Raw genomic sequence first — 24066 nt, 5'->3', positions numbered from 1 at the left:
ATAAAGGAGGCAAGGATATACAGTGGAGAAAAGACAGCCTCTTCAATAAGTGGTGCTGGGAAAACTGGACAGGTATATGTAAAAGTATGAGATTAGAACACTCCCTAACACCATACACAATCATAAGCTCAAAATGGATAAAGACCTAAATGTAAGGCCAGACACTATCAAACTCTTAGTGGAAAACATAGGCAGAACACTCTATGACACAAATCACAGCAAGATCCTTTTTTACCCACCTCCTAGAGAAATGGAAATAAAAACAAAAATAAACAAATGGGACCTAATGAAACTTAAAAGATTTTGCACAGCAAAGGAAACCATAAACAAGACCAAAAGACAACCCTCAGAATGGGAGAAAATATTTGCAAATGAAGCAACTGACAAAAGGACTAAAATCCAAACTTTACAAGCAGCTCAATAAAAAAAAACAAACAACCCAATCCAAAAATGGGCAGAAGACCTAAATAGACATTTCTCCAAGGAGAATATACAGAGTGCCAACAAACACATGAAAGAATGCTCAACATCATTAATCATTAGAGAAATGCAAATCAAAACTACAATGAGATATCATCTCACACCAGTCAGAATGGCCATCATCAAAACATCTAGAAACAATAAATGCTGGAGAGGGTGTGGAGAAAAGGGAACACTCTTGCACTGCTGGTGGGAATGTAAATTTATACAGCCACGATGGAAAACAGTATGAAGGTTCCTTAAAAAACTACAAATAGAACTACCATACGACCCAGTAATCTCACTACTGGGCATATCCCCTGAGAAAACCATAATTCAAAAAGAGTCATGTACCAAAATGTTCATTGCAGCTCTGTTTACAATAGCCAGGACATGGAAGCAACCTAAGTGTCCTTCATTGGATGAATGGATCAAGAAGATGTGGCCCATATATACAATGGAATATTACTCCACCATAAAAAGAAACGAAATTGAATTATTTGTCGTGAGTTGGATGGACCTAGAGTCTGTCATACAGGGTGAAGTAAGTCAGGAAGAGACTTACAGATATATATCTGTTAACAGATATATATGGAATCTAAGGGGGAAAAAAAGTTCATGAAGATTCTAGGGGTAAGACGGGAATAAAGACACAGACCTACTAGAGAATGTACTTGAGGATATGGGGAGAGGGAAGGGTAAGCTGTGACAAAGTAAGAAAGTGGCATGGACATATATATACTACCAAATGTAAAATAGATAGCTAGTAGGAAGCAGCCTCATGGCACAGGGAGATTAGCTCGGTGCTTTGTGACCACCTAGAGAGGTGGGATAGGGAGGGTGGGAGGGAGGGAGATGCAAGAGGGAAGTGATATGGGAATATATGTATATGTATAACTGATTCACTTTGTTATAAAGCAGAAACTAACACACCATTGTAAAGCAGTTATACTCCAATAAAGATGCTAAAAATAATAACAGGTGAAAAATAACTAGAAACTGCAGATCACAAGCAAGTCTTGACAAGAAAACAAATTTTTCCATTTTAATACAAATGGCCAAATGTGGGAAAATTCCAGACAACATAAAATTGTTTTTAAAGGACTATAAGACTAAAAAATTGACTCCTGGAAGTTTTTGTTCTAGTCACAGAACCATTACTTGTTAAAACTGTTCAACATTTCCTGCCCCAGAAAAGTACTATTAAACTGGTTAATTCTATGTACCCAACATTTTAATACAAGATGTCTATTTGTATCTTCAGTTATTCAGGTGCATAGTTTTAGAAATTTTTTTTTAATTTCCTAAGGAAATATTTACTAAGCATTTACTATGTATCTACCATGTATTAGATGTTGAGATTCATTAGATGATTAGATGAAGCAAAAGACAGATCCAGACTGACAATACAGTTTGCTATCAAGGGAAATAAAGGTTCCTTCTTAATTATATAAAAGTGTACCACAATTTCTAAATAACTACATTTCAAAATAACATATTATATATTGCTTGAAGTAAAGTAAAGCACTTTCATTTTCACCTGTAATTTAAATCACTTATTTATATATTAATTATTTTGTCAAACCAATCATTTTTATCAATTTATAGACTCAAGCACTCATAACCTACATGATTTACCTTAAAGGTAAACAAGATGAGGTATCATAAATCAAGGAAGTTAAACATTATTCAATGATGATAAGCAATATTTAAAGAGTATAAATTATATAGTAATTTAAAAATTAAAATCAGTATTTTAGATTTGTTTGGTTTTTTAACTGAAAGGAGATGTTAACAATTTTTGAAGCAGGTGGAGGGTCAAAGTAATTCACATTAAATCAAGAAGTCAGTGTTTTAAATATTACTTGGTGAAAATGTTAATTCACCACTTCATTTTTCAGAGTTCAGAAATACTTATTAAGCATCTTCACATATATTAAAATGCCCTTAGGAGAATGTGGTTTTCCAAGAACATGGGAAAAAGACATTGTTCTTTTTTTTTTAAGTGCAAATTTTTTTATTGTTCTTGCCACAGAAATAAATCACTCCTTTAAGACATTTTTCCAAAGCACCTAAAACAAAACACAAATTACCATAAAACATTCTGATGTACTTAAAATACATAGTAGAATCCTGAAATGTGTATATTTCAAATAAATGCCGACTAAAACTTCAAAGAGACTAAATATTATTTAAACATGAATTTTCATATGATCACTGGTAAATGTAACACCAAATTGTAGTTTTTCAAATTATATTTCATAAGGCTTGCAAAATGAATAACTGACTCAAGAGAAAAAATTTCTTTCAATGAACCAAGTGATATAAACTTGGGGAAAATGTTTTTTGTAATTACTCAGGTTAATAACTTAGGAGAGATTCCACCTCTACCAAACACAAAACAAGTCTAATTTCTGGGGAAAAAACAAGCATTTACTACTTCTAGAAATATACAAGCATCATTACAGTTGGTTTTTTTTTTTAACTCTTATGCTTAATGCCACCCTGAGAGAATTTTAAGACCTTTCTTTAATACTCCACACCAGTGTAACAAACTTCCTATTGAAGAAATCCACTTAAATGTTCAGAGGCATTTCTAACAAATTCAAATCAAACTTGTTTCTCCAGTAATTTTTCCCAACTCAATGAGTGATTCATCATCCACCCAAAGTGCTCAAGGAAGTTGTCCTTGACTCTTCCCTTTCCTGACCTTTTATCCAATCCATCATCAAGCTGCATAATTCTATCTCTAAAAAATTTCTCAAATCTTCAATCCAGCTACACAGGCACCATCTTAGTCCAAGCCAACCTCTTCTCTCACCTGGACATGCACATTGGCATTTATTCCTTTCTCCCTCTTCCACCTATCCAATCCATAGATCCACCTTCTTGGACCTATCCAATCGATTCTCCATTCAGCAGAGAGAGTAATGGACTTAAAACATCAAAGAAATTAATTTTGTTCATAACTTAAAATTACTCAAGGCTCTCCCTTGCATTTAGGATAAACACAGAATCTTTAACATTGTCTACAAAAGCCCAACACCAAACAAACTCTGAGCAGCCTTTTCCACCGTTATCTGGCAAAGTTTTAGCTCAATCATTCCCCCACTCCCATCCCCTTGCTAACTAACACACACCAGGCACACTCTTTCCCTCTTTGGGCCCTATACAAGCTGTGTGCTCTGTTGGAAATCTTACCCTTTGGCTGACAAACCATTACTTGGGTCTAAGCTAAAATGGAATTTTCTCAAAGAGTCCCGGAGTTACCTCCACCCAATATAAATTATGATTCTCCATGGTACTCTCTCATATTTATCACTTAGAACACATCTTGAAATATTTACCTACACAGTCATCTGATTAATGTCCGTCTTTTCCACAAACTACATGTTTTTTAGAGAAAAGGACAAGGGCTGCTTGTTGTTGGTTTTTCTTGCCATTGTATTCCAAGCTTCCTTTCCAGGGACTAGCACGTTATACATTTTGTGAATATTTTTGAATCAATCAATCAGAATGAAAAATATTCTTTGTGGACAATTTCAAGCTACCTTAAAAATACTGAGTGAAGAAACATTTCCAATATGACTTCAAAATTACTTTAATTCTTACTCTAGAATTTGACAAGATATATCACAAAACTTGCATCTGAAATAAACTGTGGTTGAGATAATTAGGATTACCACACTGAAAATACACATTTGTATAAATTTATAATTTAGCCATTTCTCAAATATGGCCCATTTTTAATTCTGCAAAGTAACCATCTGGAGGAGATAATACTGTTGTCTATTAAGTGTGCATAGCATTATGTCTAAGAAAGCAATGTACATACCTTAATTTAAAAATACTCAACTGCTAAACATGTTAACTATCATTTGAGCCTTCAGTGAGTCACAATCTTTTTGTTGGTGGAGAGTCTTGCCTCGATGTTGATGGCTGCTGACTGATCAGGGTGGTGGTTGTTGAAGGTTGGGGTGGCTGTAGCGATTTCTTAAAATAAGACAATGAAATTTGCCCCATCAATTGCCTTGTCCTTTCAGGATTGATTTCTCTGTAGCATGCAATGCTGTTTGATAGCATTTAACCCATAGTTAGAACTTCTTTCAAAATCAGAGTCGACCCACTCAAACCCTGCTGTGGCTTTGTCAACTAAGCTTATGCAATACTCTAAATCCTTTGTTGTCCTTTCAACAATCTTCACAACATCTTCACCAGTAGATTCCATCTCAAGAAACCACTTTCATTACTCATCCATAAGATGCAACCTGTCATCCGTTTAAGTCTTATCATGAGATTGCAGCAATTCAGTCACATCTTCAGGCTCCACTTACTCTTCTAATTCTATTGCCATTTCCACAACATCAGCAGTTACTTCCTCCACTGGAGTCTTAAACCCCTCAAAGTCATCCATCTGTGAGTGTTGGAATCAACTTCTTCCAAACTCCTGTTAATGTCGATATTTGGGCTTCTCCCCACGAATGTTCTTAACGTCATCTAGAATGGTGAATCCTTTCCAGAAGGTTTTCAATTGACGTTGCCCAGATCCATCAGAGGAATCACTATCTGTGGCAGCTGTGGCTTTAGGAAATGTATTATTTCTTAAATAACAAGACTTGAAAGTCGAATTTACTCCCTGAGCCTCGGGTTGAAGAATGAGTGTTGTGTTAGCAAGCATGAAAGCAACATCAATCTTGTACATCTCCATCAGAGCTCTTGTGTGACCAGGTGCATTGTCAATGAGCAATAATATTTTTGTTTTTGTTTTGTTTTGTGTTTTTAACTTATTTTTGTATTGGAGTATAATTGCTTTGCAATGTTGTGTTAGTTTCTGCTGTACAATAAAGTGAATCAACTATATGTATACCTATATCCTGTCATTCTTGGACCTCCCTCCCACCCCCCACCCCCATCCCACCCATCTAGGTCGTCACAGAGCACTGAGCTGAGCTTCCTGTGCTTACAGCATGTTCTCTCTAGCTATCTATTTTAAACATGGTAGTGCATATATGTCAATCCTAGTCTCCCAATTGGTCCCATCCTCCCCTTCCCCCCATGTCCACATGTCTGTTCTCTATGTCTATGTCTCTGTTCCTGCCCTGCAAATAGGTTCAGCTGTACCATTTTTCTAGATTCCACATATATGTGTTAATATATGATATTTGGGGTTTTTTTTCTGGCTTACTTCACTCTGTATGACAGACTCTAGGTCCATCTATGTCTCTACAAATGACCTGATTTAATTCCTTTTTATGGCTGAGTAATATTCCATTGTATATATGTGCTACATCTTCTTTACCCATTCATCTGTTGTTGGACATTTAGGTTTTTTCCATGTCCTGGCTATTGTAAATAGTGCTGCAGTGAACACTGGGGTAGATGTCTCTATTTGAATTATGGTTTTCTCAGAGTATATGCCCAGTAGTGGGATTGCTGGGTCATATGGTAGTTCTATTTTTAGTTTTCTAAGGAATCTCCATACTGTTCTTCATAGTGGCTGTATCAATTTACATTCTCACCAACAGTGCAGGAGGGTTCCCTTTTCTCCACACCCTCTCCAGCATTTATTACTTCTAGATTTTTTGATGATGACCATCTGACCAGTGTAATACCTCATTGTAGTTTTGATTTGCATTTCTCTAATAATAATCAGTGATGAGCATCTTTTCATGTTCCTCTTGGCCATCTGTATGTCTTCTTTGGTGAAATGTCTATTTAGGTCTTCCGCCTAATTTTTAATTGGGTTGTTTGTTTTTTTGATATTGAGCTCCACGAGCTGTTTGTATATTTTGGAGATTAATCCTTTGTCTGTTGCTTTGTTTGTAAATATTTTCTCCCACTCTGAGGGTGCCTTTTCGTCTTGTTTATGGTTTCCTTTTCTGTGCAAAAGCTTTTAAGTTTAATTAGGTCCCTTTTGTTTTTGTTTTTATTTTCATTACTCTAGGAGGTGGGTCAAAAAAGATCTCACTGTGGTTTATGTCAAAGAGTGATTTTCCTCTAAGTGTTTTATAGTGTCCGGTCTTACATTTAGGTCTTTAATCCATTTCGAGTTTATTTTTGTGTATGCTGTTAGGCAGTGTTCTAATTTCTTTCTTTTACATGTAGCTGTCCACTTTTCTCAGCACTGCTTATTAAAGAGGCTGTCTTTTCTCCATTGTATGTTCTTGCCTCCTTTGTCATAAATTAGGTGACCATATGTGCGTGGGCTTATCTCTGGACTTTCTATCCTGTACCATTGATCTATATTTCTGTTACTGTGCCAGTACCATACAGTCTTGTTTACTGTAGCTTTGTAGTAATATTTTGAAAGGAATCATTTTTCTCTGAGCAGTAGGTCTCACCAGTGGGCTTAAAATATTCAGTAAACCATGCTGTAAACATGTGATATAATCCAGGCTTTGTTGTTCCATTTATACAGCACAGGCAGAGCAAATTTAACATAATTCTCAGCAGCCCAAGGATTTTCTAAATGGTAAATAAACATTGGCTCTGATTTCTCCTCTCTAGCCATGAAAGTCCTAGATTGTGTCTCCTTCCAATATAAGGCTATTTCATGTACATTTAAAACCTGTTATCTAGTGCAGTGATCTTCACTAATTATCTTAGTTGGCACATCTGGATAACTTGCTGCAACTTCTCTATATATAAGCACCTGCTGATTCACCTGTACTACTTTTATGTTATGGACAGAGTTTCTTTCCTTAAACCTCATGAACCAACCTCTGCTAGCTTTGAACTTTTCTTCTGCAGCTTCCTCACCTCTCTTAGCCTTCATAGGATTTAAGAGAGCTAGGGCCCTCCTCTGGATTAGGCTTTGGCTTAAGGGAATGTTGTGGCTGGTTTGATCTTCTATCCAGACCATTACAACTTTCTCCATATCAGCAATAAGGATGTTTTGCTTTCTTATCATATGTGTGTCCACTGGAGTAGAATGTGAAATTTTCTTCAAGAACTTTTCCTTTGCCTTCACAACCTTGACTAACTGTTTGGCCCAAGAGGCCTAGCTTTCAGCCTATCTCAGCTTGGCTTTTGACATGCCTTTCTCAGTAAGCTTAATCGTTTCTAGCTTTTGATTTAAAGTGAGAGATGTGTGAATATTCCTTTCACTTAAATGCTTAGAGGCCATTGTAGAGATATTAATTGGCCTAATTTCTATATTGCTGCATTTCAGAGGATAAGGATGTCTGAGCAGAGGGAAAGAGACAGGGGAATGGCCAGTTGGTGGAACAGTCAGCACACACACATTTATTAATTTTGTGGTGCCCAAACACAACTGCAATAGTAACATGAAAGATCACTGATCACAGATCACCATAACAAATGTAATAATAATGAAAAAATTTGATAGTGTACAAAAATTAGCAAAATGTGACACAAAGACTAGAAGTGAGCAATGCTGTTGGAAAAATGGTGCTGATAGGCTTCTTCACCAGAGGGCTGCCACAGGCCTTCAATTTGTAAAACATGCAATATATGTGAAGCACAATAAAATGAGGTATGCCTGTATAAAGACTTTTAGCTGTTGACAAATGCAGAAATTAAAGCTCCAAAAAATTTCACTCAGCTGAATAGTGAAAGAGATAATACTGAAATTTAGGTGTCCTGATTCCAAAGTTTATGCTCAAGCTAACAAATGGTAATGTGTTTTCAAGAAAATAAGTGTCAATTTGTATAATGTCAAATTGAAATAAAATTACTTCATTCCAAATTCTAAGTGATAATGTATGATATTTTTAAAGTACCATAAAATGCACATTTAAAAGGCATTGTCTGAAGTTAACTATGATCATTGCTTTGAACACACTTGTCTCTTCTACGATACTAGCATAATAATATTATTTCAATGATTATTTTAATTATGTTGATTATCAGTGTCTGTAGCTAAGAATCAGAACGTAGCATACATAAGTGAAGTTAGATCAAGATTCTAAACAATTTAAAAATATTAGATATATAATTTCTAAGTGTGAGAAATATGTAAATAATATTAATATGATTAATAAGTAATATTAAAAGATAATTCCAGATGTTTTTAAAACTTCATTATTATAAAGAACAGTGAAAATGCCTCTGGATCACTAAGTAACATATTCTACTTCATTTGCATGGAAGCTTTATAATTTTCTTGTTCCTCCAGGCAAAACAACAGAATGAAAGCAGAAGATGTTTAAGATGCAGCCTGGCAATACTCAATCTATGACCTTGATATCTTGGTTCTATTTGGAATTAGAACTCATAATAATTTCTTCATTAGCATATGTATACAAAATAATCTTAATATCAAGATTTTGACAGAATAGCATGTTAATGTCACAATAAAGAACATGCATCTTACTGACCCTGAACTTCTTTTTCTCTTTCCTTCCTCATTATACAAACACAGATTACCATATACATATACAAATTCAGAGGCGAGAAGTATGAAAGATGATTAGATCACCAAATCACAACTAAAAATAGCAGTTTTCTAAGATTAATGAATATGCACTCTATGTCACTATACTTTTAGCTGGAGTGGTAGCTGGTTATTTCTACAAATGTGAGCTTCCCAAGCTAAGAAAACATGAGACCATATATGAATATTGAATTTATTCAATTAGAAATACAGAAAAACAAGTATGTTACACAAAATGGTTACAGTCAAGTGACTAGAAATATTCCTTCAGGATCACACATAAAATCTTCAAATTTTTGCAAGAACTGAATTGGTTGATACAATTGACAATTCCTTATATTAATGCCCCCCCAAATGATATTACCATTAGGTTTTATTTTAATAATTTCTATTCATTAAAAAGACTGTTAAAATAAATGATTATCCTATTTGGACTATAGAATGTAGTCTCTCTGGTTAAAGTACTAAGTATCTAAAATGATATTTTACGAATTTAGAATTATATAATGTAGTTTTAATTATCTTTTGCTAAAACTACTCAAGAAAAATCATTTAAGTATAGTTTGAGAATTATCATTTCAAAGAAGTATTGGAAATACTTTTTCATTCAAAGAAATATTTACTTACTCTGCAACAGTTTAATTCCTCTGCTGTGAGGATGATTGTACCACATTTCTTCCCTGGAATTCCTCTAAAACAACAAAAAGCATACTTAAATACAATGATATTTTATATTAATAGTATATAATATAAATGAATATTAAATATATATTTTATTTTTATATAACCAAACAAAAAGCATACTAATAGGTGGGCTCTAACAAAATATATTCCTAGTTTCAAATTTGAGTTTATCCTATAGATCCACATTTATTGATAAAGCTAAACTTTGAGCACTTTCAACATGTCAGTCCTTTGCCCAAGAATCTTCAATAGCTTCACACTGTCTATCATATATAATTAATATAATATAATGTAGTATCTATAATATAAAATATTCTCCCATGACTTCTAAGATTTCTATTATGTGATTAAAACGTATTCCTAATCTTGGTTTTCAATATTTCTTTCTTCTTTCATCAACATGGTTATTTATTTGGGCTTATTTTTGCTCTGTGCCAATTCCCACACCTTGGCATACCATAGTGTGTTAAACTCTTCCCTATTCTGCCCCAAACTTTCTACATCCCCAGAGGAAGTTTTACTTGTTCCAGGAACTCTTATCCCAGTCAACCTTACACAAAACTTGGCCTTTTCTGTGCTCCTATTGACATTAAAGTCAGTACCACAGGTTTAGCATTTAATTATTACTAAATTGTTACAAGCACATATTTTTTACCCTTCTTTCCCCAAGTTGATTATAAGCTCTATAAGAGCAAAATTCATGTTATAAACCTCTTGTAAACCGACAGATTTAAATATCTATACATAACAGGCACTCAATATATTAGGAAAACATATAATACGTAAGCAAAATTAAGCAAAGCAAAACTTCCACCCAATTTTCTTTCTAAACGTCTATGCAATATTTATGCTCATATAGCTTCCAGCTGACACCAAGAGCAAAGTGCACTAGGATAATGCAAGGTATGTGCATGGTTTCCTGCTTTACCTGAGGGAATACAGAGACAAGTCCAAGAGAAGCTTCCAAAGAGTAATCCTAATGCTCTAAAGGTATACTTCATGCTTCTTTTGTCCTATCACTAATCATAGCTCAGACTCTTCTGTTTTTCCTAGGAACTACAAATTGTGGAATTAGAGCCAAACAAGTGTTTTTGTCCTCAAGAATATGATTCAACTCCAATAATCTATGCCAGTTTGTATGTGACATTTTCTCCAGGTCTTTATGACTAAGAGATCAATTAATTTATCTTTGCATGTTTTTTTCATAGAATATTAAACACATCTTTTTTTAATGCAAGACAAAATTTAATAAGTGGATAAGCATTTAGTAGACTGGTCACAATAAAAAAGAAGATTCTTACTGAAATAAAAATGGGGTGCAATTTTACATGTCTTAAGTTGTCAGTCATTGAAAGAGATGACGCTCTCCAGTACCGGTTGTGTTGGGAGAACTTGCATATGCACCAACTGCAGGTGGCAATGCAGATAATAACTGTCATTTGAAGAAAATACATACATCATTTTTAGCATCCCTCCATTGTCAGTAATCAGTTAATTTTTCTAATCCAGCTGTACTTTTTCCTTCTTTTTTTCTATTTGTGAATCACAAGATTTACACTCTCAGCATTACAGCAAGCTAAAACACCCTGACTGAGCATCTACCTGAAAATAATTTAAAATACTGAATAAAATTTGCAAAAAGTATTTATAAATGCTCCGATAACCTGGCAAGAAAAGTAAGAACCAATTAGAAACTGAAGATGGAAAGCCAGAAAGACAAACAGAGGTAAACCCTGGAGAGTTTAATCTTGGGCTTTTTTTTTAATAGGTTTTTATTGGAGTATAATTGCTTCACAATACTGCATTAGTTTCTGTTGTACAACAAAGTGAATCAGCCATATGGATACATATATCCTCATAACTCCTTCCACTTGAGCCTCCCTCCCACCATCCCTATCCCACATCTCTAGGTCATTGCAAAGCACCAAGCTGATCTCCCTGTGCTATGCTGCTGCTTCCCACTAGCTAACCATTCTACCTTCAGTAGTGTATATATGTCAATGCTACTCTCACTTCACTGCAGCTTCCCCCTCCACCTACTGTGTTCCCAAGTTCTTTCTCTATGTCTACATCTTTATTCCTGCCCTGCCACTAGGTTCATCAGTACCATTTTTTTGGTTTGTTTTTTAGATTCTATATATATATGTGTTAGCATACGGTACTTGTTTTTCTCTTTCTGACTTCACTCTGTATGACAGACTCCAGGTCCATCCACCTCACTACAAACAACTCAGTTTTGTTTCTTTTTATGGCTGAGTAATATTCCATTGCATATATGTGCCACATCTTCATTATCCATTCATCTGTCTGTCAATGGACATTTAGGTTGGCTCCATGTCCTGGCTATTGTAAATAGAGCTGCAGTGAACATTGTGGTACATGTCCCTCTTTGAATTATGGTTTTCTCATGGTATTTGCCCAGTAGTGGGATTGCTGGATCATATGGTAGTTCTATTTTTAGCTTTTTAAGGAACTTCCATACTGTTCTCCATAATGGTTGTATTAATTTATGGCTCCTTAGAGCATAAAGATGAGAGACCAAAAAAAAAAAAAAAAAATGTGAGGGAGTACTCACAAGGTGGAGAATTCAATAAATAAACAACTAATAGCATAAAGCTTAGATCACAATGACTATATTGCCTGAATGTAGCATAAATTAGATATAAACATTTACTTTGGAGGGACCCACAAAATAAATCCATGCCTTAAAATGTGGTGATTAATGAAAGAGAAAAAAATGTATCCTAATAATAGAGAACCTTAACCAGGCTTGCTGCCTTAATTTTAACTACCTAGGCAATTACAAACTTCAAACCAAGAATTCAGCTTAATTCAAGTGATCACAGTTAGTTGGTAAGTACAAAATCTCTCTGGAAGAATTTGCCTTCAAACTAAATCTCAAAATACTATCACATTAAAAGTTTAAAAATATGTATGAGCTTATTCTAAAATATCTCAAAACCCTAAAGAAAAAATGTACCATGTTTTAAAGTCTCCAGAAAAAGCAGGCTGCAGAATCTAACACAGACGTAGAACCCTAAAAATATTATGCATAATATACACAATGTAAGTATGCATAATATACATAATATATAGAGAAGAATGGAAATATGAGGAACTAGCAAAGAACTATAAAATAATCAAGAATATATGGAGAAAAAAATAGGACTTCTAGAAATAATGTAGAGACTGTAGATGGATTTAACAGTAGATTATACACAGCAGAAGAATTAGTGAACTGAAAGATGGATATAAAGAATTTATCACTAATGCAGCATGGAGAGGCTGATATGGGAAAAATTGCAAAGAGGTTTAGTGACGTGGAGGGAAAAGGTAAAAGTTTTAATGTACATCTAAGCAGAGGTCCAGAAGGAGAAGAAAAAATGAATAGAGGAGATGCAATATTTGAAGAGAGAATGGCCAGGAAACTGCTAGAACTGTTGAGAAACATCAATTTCCAGATTCAAAAAGTCCAATGAATTTCAAGCAGCATAAATAAAAGTACATTTATACCTACACACATATTAAGGACATGTCAAAACACCAGAGCTAAAATGGCATATTTTCAAAGCAGCCAGAGAGAAAAGACAGATGACCTACAAAGATAAGAATGTTAAATTAAGAGCTGACTACTCAGAAGGAACATTGGAAGCTATAAGACAATTGAAAAAATATCTTGAATGATTTTGAAAGAAAATAACTATCACTCTAGGATTTTATATAGTATATCTCTTTTAAGAACAAGTATGAACTACAGGTATTTTTAAACAAAATAGAATTGAGTGAATTTACAGCCAAGCACATTTTCTTGAGGAATTTCTAAAGGATGGACTTCAAACTTACGAAGAATGATCAAACATGAGATGAATGAAGAAACAATAAGGGAAGTGGTAAATATGAAAAACCTTAATAAATATTGACTTAAAATCTTAATGAATATTATTGATAAGAAAATCAATAATAGTAATGTTATAAACTAAAATAAAAAATACAAATAATAATGATAGCATTGATCAGGAGGGTGAGAATTTAAGTTAAAATCTTAAAGATTTTAAGGAAGAAAGTAAAAGAGTCTTTAAAGTAAATAGAATTTGATAAATTAGGTAAATTTAGAAATTCCTAGGAAACTACAATTTTTAAGGACTTTGTAATCTAAAGGTTAGAAAAGAAAGATTGTGAAATGGTGTTTTAAAAATATAACCAATTCAAAAGAAACTAAAGAAAAAAAAGTGTGAAGCACATGAGAAGCACTAAATAAGTGATCGAAATAAATCCAGAGCAACAGTTACAAAAGTACATGTTAATGAACTAAATGCTACAGATTAGAAACAAAGACTGTCATTCTGTATAAAAAATAAAATTCATACATAGCTATTTACAACAGACATTAGAATTTAAGAATTTAGAATATTCAAAAGAAAAGAATGGAAAGATACACTAAAGGAAAAAAAAAAAACTAACCCTAATGAAAACCAGTGTACCTACATTAATAGCAAACATGTAAATTTTAAATTTAAAAAAGACTGCCAGAAATCATTACTGTGTAATAATAAAAGGTTCAATTAATTAGGAAGATACAATAATCTCAATACTATATGCATCTAACATTGTAGTTCCAAAATATATAAAGAACTAACCATACAACAAAAGGACAGATACATCATTATGTTGAGCAATTTTAACCTGGTAAGTACCACATTGGTCAGTGATCAATGTTAACAATCACCAGTGATAAGTCACATTGATATCATGTACCACTGATATGATATAATAAGAAGGGCATTTCACCACTGTAGTCTTCCCCTCCAAACCTGTAACACCAATCTAAGCATGAGAAAAATATCAAACAACCCCAATTTGAAGAACGTTCTACAAAATATCTGACTAGTACTTCTCAAAACGGCCAAAGTCATCCAAATCATGGAAGGACTTAAAAATTGTCACATAACAGAGGATACTAGAAGATAGGATGACTAAATGCAAAGAGGTATCCTGAAGTGAATTCTGATATAGAAAAATGACAGTAGTGGAAAAACAAGTGAAATTCAAGTAAAGTCTGTAGTTTAGTAGTTGTATCAACATTGTTATCCTAGTTTTTTCAAATATACCATGTTAACCTAAGATATTAATGTTAGAGGAAACTGGGTGAGGGATATACAAAATTCTCTGTAGGATTTTCACAATTTTTCTGTAAATCTAAAGTTCTTATTAAAAACAAGGCAAGGCATAAAAAGACAAAGACAAGCTGAGTAACTATTCTAGGTTAAAAGAGACTAAAAATTAGGACAACTAAATTCAATGTAAAATTTTTGATTAAGTTTTAGACTGGGGATATAGAGCTATAAAAATTGGGACAACTTTTGAAATTTGAATATGGAGTGTGGATTAGGTAACTTCATTGTAAAGTTTCCTAATTTTGATTATCATATTGTGATTCTGTAAGAGAACACCCTTATTAAGAAATACACATTCACTTTGTTTATGGTTTCCTTTGCTGTTCAAAAGCTTTAAAGTTTAATTAGGTCCCATTTGTTTACTTTTATTTTCATTACTCTAGGACAGGGGTCTCCGACCCCCAGGCTGTGGGCTGGTACTGGCCCGTGGCCTGTTAGGAACCAGGCCCCACAGCAAGGGGAGAGTAGTGGGTGAGAGACTGAAGCTTCATCTGCCCTACCCATCACTCCCCGTTGCTTGCATTAGAGCCTGAACCATCACCCCCACTGTCCATGGAAAAACTGTCTTCCAGGAAACCGGCACCTGGTGCCAAAAAGGTTGGGGATGGCTGCTCTAAGAGGTGTATCAAAGAAAGAAAACGAAGTGACTGACAAGAGATTAATCTCCAAATATACAAACAGCTCATGCAGCTCAATATCAAATAAACAAACAGCCCAATCAAAATTGGGTGGAGGGGCTTCCCTGGTGGCACAGTGGTTGAGAGTCCGCCTGCTGATGCAGGGGACACGGGTTCGTGCCCTGGTCCGGGAAGATCCCACATGCCTCGGAGCAGGTAGGCCTGTGAGCCATGGCCACTGAGTCTGCACGTCCGGAGCCTGTGCTCCACAACGGGAGAGGCCACAACAGTGAGAGGCTCGCATACAGAAAAAAAAAAAAAAAATTGGGTGGAAGATCTACACATTTCTGCAAAGAAGACATACAGATGGCCAAAAAGCACATGAAAAGATGCTCTACATCACTAATTATTAGAGAAATGCAAATCAAAATTACAGTTAGGTATCACCTCACACCAGTTAGAATGGCCACCACCAAAAAATCTATAAACAATAAATGCTAGAGAGGGTGTGGAGAAAAGGAAATCCTCTTACACTGTTGGTAGGAATGCAAATTGGTAGAGTCACTATGGAGAACAGTATGGAGGGTCCTTAAAAAAGTAAAAATAGAGCTACCATATGATCCAACAATCCCAGTCCTTGGGCATATATCTGGAGAAGACCATAATTTGAAAAGATACATGCACCCCAATGTTCATTGCAGGACTATTTACAATAGCCAAGACATGGAAGCAACCTAAATGTCCATCAATGGATGAGTGGATAAAGAAGGTGTGGTACATATATACAGTGGAATATTAGCCATAAAAAAGAATGAAATAATGCCATTTGTAGTACCATGGATGGACCTACAGGTTGTCATACTGAGTGAAGTAGGTCAGACAAAGACAAATATCATAATATCACCTATATGTGGAATATAAAAAATGGTACAAATGGACTTATTTATAAAACAGAAATAGAGTCAAATATGTAGAAAAAAGCATATGGTTACGAAGGGGGAAAAAGGGGGGAGGGATAAATTGGTAGATTGGGATTGACATATGCACACTACTGTATATATAACACAACTATTAAGAACCTGCTGTATAGCACAGGGAACTCTACTCAATACTCTGTAATAGAAATGTATATGGGAAAAGAATCTAAAAAAGAGTGGAGATATATATATATATATATTTAACTGATTCACTTTGCTGTACAGCAGAAACTAACACAATGTTGTAAATCAACTATACTCCAATAAAAATTAATGTTAAAAAAAGAAATACACACTCAAGTATGTAGAGGAAAGGGGGCACAATGTCTCTGACAACGTTTCCAAATTACTCTCATATGGTTCTGAAAAAAATATAAAACTGGAATATGAGAGTGGTGGATGAGAGGGAGAGAAGTGGGAAAAAAATGATAAAGCAATATGACAAAGTTAGCATCTGTTGAAAGTAAACATTCTGGGTAAAGGGCATAAAAGAGTTTCTGGTAATAATCTAGTAAATATTCTGTACAATTGAAATTATATCAAAATAGAAATTTACCCCTCAAACCAATTTTGAAAAGTTTCCTATAATTGTATTCTCCTATTTTTGTGGCACAGAGAAAGAATAATAGAACCCATCCCCCAAACAAAGATATTATTCGAGTATTATTAGAAATGAGTAATCCTTTCCAGAACTGAGCACATGAAGAAAAAATGGCCTCTGAGAGACTGGGTGGTTTGTTTTGGTTTGATTTGGTTTGTTTTGCCTTTTGTTGATTGTTACAGTTGAGTTTTTTCCTAACTGTAATATTTTTACATATCTCTTACTACTTCTCAATTACCACTTCTCCACTGCCTTTAGTAACTTCATATTTTTACACTGTTGCTCGGCTTACTGCAGTTTTCTTATTCCTAACTGATCTCAGGCTGCTATGCCCTTAATTTATGCACTCCATTAATAGAAATTGATCTGATTATGAATTCCAATCATGAAGCCTTCCATTTTCTAGTGGCTCTATATAGGTCCTACAATAATTTCAAACATTAATTACAACACAATAATCATCATAAAATGCAGCCACTGTTAAGTCTCTTATTTCATCTTTTCTGCCACTTATCAATAGGGCCACCCTTTTAGATCCTGAAATCATAACAGATGTTTTATTTCACTGTGACTTCACCTGTAAAACTCACTCTACCAACAAGTCAAGGACGATCTTTCGTCTCAGTGATTTCTACTTTTTTTTTTTGCAGGGGAGGGAGTGCCACATGGCTTCTGGGATCTTACTTCCCTCACCACGGATTAAACCCCCACCCTCAGCAGTGAAAGAGCATAGTCCTAACCACTAGACTGCCATGGAATTCCCTCAAAATTTGTTTTAACTTATGGAACATTTACTAAGATTGACCACATACTATGTCATAGAACATTTAGTAAAATACATCACATTTATCAACAAAAATATTTGAGTCTAAGATTAATGACAAAAGGCAATTTTTACAACATTTCTGAAACCTCAATTATCAAAAAAAAAGAAATAATAGGATATTTAGAATTGCACAATAATAAAGATAACACCTTTACTAATCAGATGGTATTAGTTTAGTATTTTGTATGCAAATATATGAACAAAATGGTATTAAACAAAAATCCAGCAGTGTAATAAAAAAGATAATATATCAATACAATAATAGTAGGAAACGTCAATACTCTACTTTCACAATATAGAACTGAACAGAAGATCAATAAAGAAATAGAGGACCTGAACAATACTACAGACCAACTGCACCTAACAGACATTTACAGCACAGTCCACCCAACAACCACAGAACACACATTCTTCTCAAGTGTACACAGAACATTCTCCAGGAGAGGCCACATGTTAAACCACAAAACAAATCTTAACAAATTTAAGAAGCTTGAAATTCTATAAAGTATATTTTCCAATAACACTGGAAAAAACTTAGAAATAACTAGTGGAAGGAAAATTAGCAAATACACAAATTATGTAGAAATTAAACAGCACACTCTTAAACAACCAATGGGTCAAAGAAAAAGTCACAAGAGAAATTAGAAAATACCTTGAAACAAATGAAAATGAAAACACAACATACCAAAACATATGGGATGCAGTGAAAGCAGTGCCAAGAGGGAAGTTTACAGTTGAAAATGCATGTATAAAAAAAAGTAAAAAAAGACTATAAATCAACAACCTAACTTTATACCTCAAAGAACTAAAAAAACAAAAACAAAAAACCCCAAAAAGCACAAGAAAAAAGTAAACTCAAAGCTAGCAGAAGGAAATAAATAATAAAGATTGGAGCAGAAATAAAGGAAACAGAGAATATAAAAATACCAAAAATTCAATAAAAGAGTTGACTTTTTAAAGAGATCAACAAAATTGAAAAGCCCTTCATGAGACTAAGAAAAAAAGAGAAAACTCAAATAAATAAAATCAGAAACAAAAGAAGGGCCATTACAACAAATGCCACAGATATAAAAAAAGATTTTAAGAGAATACTATGAATAATTTTAGGCCAACAAACTGGATAGCCCAGAATAAATGTATAAATTCCTAGAAACACATGATTTGCCAAGACTGAATCATGAAGAAATGCAAAATCTGAACAGACCAATAACTAGTAAGGAGACTAAATCAGTAACCAAACACCTGTCAGCAAAAAAAGGCCTAGGATCAAATGGCTTCACTGAAGAATTCTCTCAAACATTTAAAGATGAATTAACATTAATTTTCCTAAAACTCTTCCAATAAATTGAAAAGGGTTTTGGGGGGGGGGGCATTTCCAAGTTCATTCTATAAAGCCAGCATTATCCTGATACCAAAATCAGACAAAGACAACACAAGAAAACTACAGACCACTATCCCTGATGAATATTAATGCAAAAATCCTAAGCAAAACACAAGCAAACTGAATTCAACAGCACATCAATAGGATTATACACCATGACCAAGTGCGATTTATTCCTGGAATGCCAGGATGGCTCAGGCATTAAAATAAATTTAATATATCACAGTAACAGAATAAAAACAAAACCATGTGATTATCTCAATTGATGCAGAAAAAGCATTTGACAAGATTCAACACTCTTTCATGATAAAAACACTCAGCAAACTAGGAATAAAAGGTAATTACATCAACATAATAATAACCATTTATGAAAAGCACACAAGTAACTTCATACACAATGATAAAAGATTGAAAGCTTTTCCTCCAAAATCATGAAAAGGAAAGATACCCACCCTGGCTACCTCTATTCAACACCACAATGGAAGTTCTAGCCAGAGCAATTAGGGGAAAAAAAAAAAAAAAGTAAAAGGTATCCAAATTGAAAAGGAAGAAGTAAAACTACTTCTGTTTGCAAATGACATAATCTTATATGCACAAAGCCCTAAAGAGTAGACATTAAAAAAAAATCTGTTAGAACTAATAAACAACTATAGCAAAGTTGCAGGATAAAAAGTCAACATAAAAATAAATTGCATTTAAAAAAAAAAGAAAAAACTAAGTTGTGTTTCTATATACTAATAATGAACAAACCAAAAAACAAATTAAGAAAAATTCAATTTACAATAGCATTAAAATAATTTAAAAATTAAGAATAAAAGTTACCAAGGAGGTGAAAGACTTTTACACTGAAAACTATAAAACATTGCTGGAAGAAATTAAGGAAGACACATAAACAGAAATATATTCTGTGTTCATGGCTTGCAAGAGACATGTTAAGATTTTCATACAACCAAAGCAATCTACAGATTCAACATAATCTCTATCAAAATCCCACTGGAAAATTTTTAAAGAAATAAACTGTAAAATTCATCCAAAAATTCATGAAATCTCAAGGGACTTCGAATAGCCAAAACAATTTTGAAAAAGAACAAAGTTAGAGGACTCCAAAACATATTACAAAACTATAGTAATCAAAACAATATGGTACTGGCATAACAACTGACAAATAGGCATATGAAATACAACAGAAATCTGAGAAATAAACCCTAACATATATGGTCAAGTGATCTTCAAAAAGTATCCCAACCAATGACATTCAATGATGGAAGTACACTTTCTACAACAAATAGTGTGGGGAAAACTCTATAACCTCATAGAAAAGAATGAAGTTGCACCTTTATTTTACACCATGCATAAAAATCAACTCAAAATAGATTAAAGACTTAAACAAAAGGCCTAAAATTATAAAACATAGAGAAAAACATAGGGGAAAAACTTCATGACATTGGTCTTGACTGATTTCTTGGACATGATACAAAAGTACACCAAAAATAGACAAATGGGATTACATCAAACCTAAGAAGCTTTGTAACTCATAGAACATAATAAATAGAGTGAAAAAGGCAACCTATGGGATGGAATGATGTATTTGCAAATCATACATCTAATAAAGGATTAATATCCAGGGTATGTGATAAAGGTTAATATAAACAAGTCTACAACCCAATGGAAACAAATAACATACCCTGATTCAAAAGGGGGAAAATGGAGAAGTGTGACCAAGATGGCAGAGTAGGAAGACCCTGAGCTCACCTCCTCCCATGGGCACACCAAAATTACAACTATTTACAAAGCAACTATCTACGAGAATAACCTGATACTAGCAAAAATGATTTTCCACAACTAAAGATATAAAGAAAGAACCACAATAAGATGGATATGAAGGGCAAAGACACAGCATAGTCAAGACACATACATACCACTGTGCATGTGACTCGCAGATGGGAAAATAATCACAACTGCAGAGGTTCTTCCCAAGGAGTGAGTGGTCTAACCCCTACATAAGACTCCCAACCCAGGGGTCGTACACTGGGAAGACAAGCTCCCAGAATGTCTGGCTTTGAAGGCCAACAGGGCTAGAATATGGGAGAGTCAGAGGGCTGTAGGAAACAAGAGACTCTTAAAGGGTAAGTGCAAAATCTCACAAGGTCCAAGTCCCAGCACAAAGGCAATAATTTGAAAGGAACCTAGGTCAGATCCATTTGCTGATCTTGGAGACCGTCCCAGAGAGGCAGCAGGCAAATGCAACTCACCCTGGGGACACAGACACTAGTAAGGAGATCAAGCATTTATAAAGTTAGTAAGAAGGTTAAAAAACAAAAGAAGTATAATCATCTATATCCACAAGAAGTAGTTAAAGGATACACAAAACAAAGTGATGTAAAATATGACTCCAAAAACATTAAACATGGGTGTGTGTGTGAAGGAGTAAATATGCAGATTTATTAGGACATGTTCAAACTTAAGAGGTTATCAACCTAAAATATCACATAGAGAGAGGGAGAAGGGGAGAGAGAGAGAGTTATACATGAACTTCATGGTAACTAAAAACCGAAAGATTATGATAAATACATACACAAATAACAGAAATGAATCCAAATATAACCTTAAGCATAGTCATCAAATCAGAAGGGAAGTGAGCAAAAGAAGAAGGAAGGAACAAAAAAAGGATAGAAACAACCAGAAAGCAAGAAACAAAATGGCAAGAGTTTCATACTTATCAGTAAATAACTTATTTATTTAAAATAAATAATTATTTAAAGTAATTATTTAAATAATTACTTTAAATGTGGGAGTGGCCAAGATGGCTAAGTATAAAGATGCTGAGCTCAAATCCTCCCATGGGTACATCAAGGTTGCAACAATTTGCAGAGTGGCTATTGATGAGAATGGCCAGAAGACTGGCAGAGGAGACCTTCTAAAACTAGAGATGTTGGGAGGGAACCACAGAGAAATGGGTGGGATGGTAAAGATGTGGTATTGTCAGGATCCATAGCCCCAGGTTGGCAAACCACAAAAGGGAGGATAATTGTAATCACAGAATTTCTCCTCAAGGAGCTAGTAAACCCCACATTGGGCTCTAGAGCCCAGGGTCCTGCATGGGAAGATGAGTCCCCAAAATGCTTTGATTTGAAGGCCAGTGAGGCTTGCTTTCAGGAGAGGTGGAGGGCTGGGGGAAACAGAGAATCCACTCTTGAGGGGCACATATAAGATCTCACATGCTCTGGGACCCTAGGCAGAAGGAGTAATTTCAAAGGAGCCTGGGTCAGACCCACCTGCTGATGTTGGAGAGCCTCCCAGAGAGGCAGGAGGCGGTAGGAGATCAACTTGAGGATATGAACACTAGTGACAGCCATTTTGGGGAGCTCATTCTACTGTGTAGACACTGGTGCTGGCAAGGACCATTTTGGAATCCTTCCTCAAGCTTCTTAGCTGGGCTACCTGGGCTACCAGCCTTTAGGCACCAGTACTGGGATGCCTTGGGGCAAGTAACTGCCCAGGCAGACACTCAGCAGCAGGCAGGCTGCATTAAGACCCTCCTGAGTCCACAGCCACCTTGGGATATGGCTCTGTCCATCAGAGGGTCTAAGGCTCATCCACAAACATCAGTGCACTGACCCTAGCCCTGGGAACCCCAGGGCCCTGTAAGCCAGAGACACTGGGAACCAACTCTGCCCACCAGTAGGCCAGCACTAGTCCTGGGACCAGCCTCACCCACCAGTGAGTAGGCACCAGACTCAGGATGCCCTGTGCCCCAGCCCCACCAACCAGTGTACTGAAATAACAATCCTGGATCCCTCCAGGGCCCTGCAGCCGAAGATGCTGTGACTCAGTTCTGCCCACCAGTGGAGTAGCATTTGCTGCAGGACCTGACATCACCCACCAGTGGGCAGGCACCAGCCCTGGGATTCTTGGCTCTCAGACCCAACCAGGAGCAGGAAGAAACAAGCCCTAGGACTACCAAAGCCATGTAACCTCCAGTACCAGGACACAGCCTATACACCAACAGGTGGGCACCAGCCCCGGGACACCATGGGCCCCAGCCTTGCTCACCAGCAGGACAACTCCAGCTCTGAGACCCCCAGACACCTGCAGTGAGAGAACAGAGAACCCGGCCCCACACACCTGTGAGTTGGAACTAGTCCCGGGAACCCCTGGGCTCCAGCACCACCCAAAACCAGGTCCATTAGGCCAAAACCAGCTCTGAGACACCTTGGACCCCTCAGCCAGTTGTCCCAGAATCAAGCCCCACTCACCAGCAGAACAACACCAGCTTGAGGGACCCCAGGCCCCACAGGCAGCCAAATCAGGAAATGGCCACACCCACCAGTGGGCCAACAATAGCTCAGGGACCCTCCAGGGCCCAGCAACCTGCAGTCTTGTGACCCAGCAATACCAGCCAGTGGCTGGCAGCATCCACACAAGGCAGGGCCTGGCAATCAACCAGACCAGGGATCACCAACACCTACCAGACCACCCACAGTAATCAGTCTTCTACACCAGAAGGACCCACACAGACCAAATAATGGGCATCCCTAAAGCATATAGCTCTGGTGACCAGAGGGGAGAGAGTGATGCTGGGACACAAAGGACATGTACTATAAAAGGCCACATCTCCAAGGTTGGGAAAGGTAACCAACTTACTAGATACAAAAAATAAAACCATCAAATTAAACAAAACAAGGAATAGAGGAATATCTTCCAAATGAAGGAACAAGATAAAAACTCCAAAAGAAGAACTTAGTGAAGTAGAGATAGGCAATCTACCTTATAGAGTATTCAAGGTAATAATTGTAAAGATGTTCAAAGAACTAGGGAGAAGACTGGATGAACAGAGTGAGAATTTAGAAGTTTTAAACAAAGAGAAAATATAAAGAAGAGTCAAACAGAGATGAAGAAAACAATAACTGAAATAAAAAATACACTAGAAGTAATCAACAGTAGATTACATG

General features: G+C 35.6%; 1 protein-coding gene across 1 annotated transcript in view; it reads right to left on the bottom strand.

Moving 5' to 3' along the window:
- CPNE8 (copine 8) overlaps positions 1-24066 on the bottom strand; it is a 246164-nt gene that overhangs the window by 161957 nt on the left and 60141 nt on the right. Inside the window, exon 3 of the mRNA XM_060306321.1 lies at positions 9482-9545. Coding sequence (XP_060162304.1) covers positions 9482-9545 — 64 coding nt within the window. The remainder of the gene's footprint in view (positions 1-9481; positions 9546-24066) is intronic.

This window comes from Globicephala melas, chromosome 10 (genome assembly GCF_963455315.2).
Source record: "Globicephala melas chromosome 10, mGloMel1.2, whole genome shotgun sequence".
Lineage (NCBI taxonomy): Eukaryota > Metazoa > Chordata > Mammalia > Artiodactyla > Delphinidae > Globicephala > Globicephala melas.
Note: the sequence above shows the minus strand (reverse complement) of the source record. Positions and strands in the feature narration are given on the sequence as shown.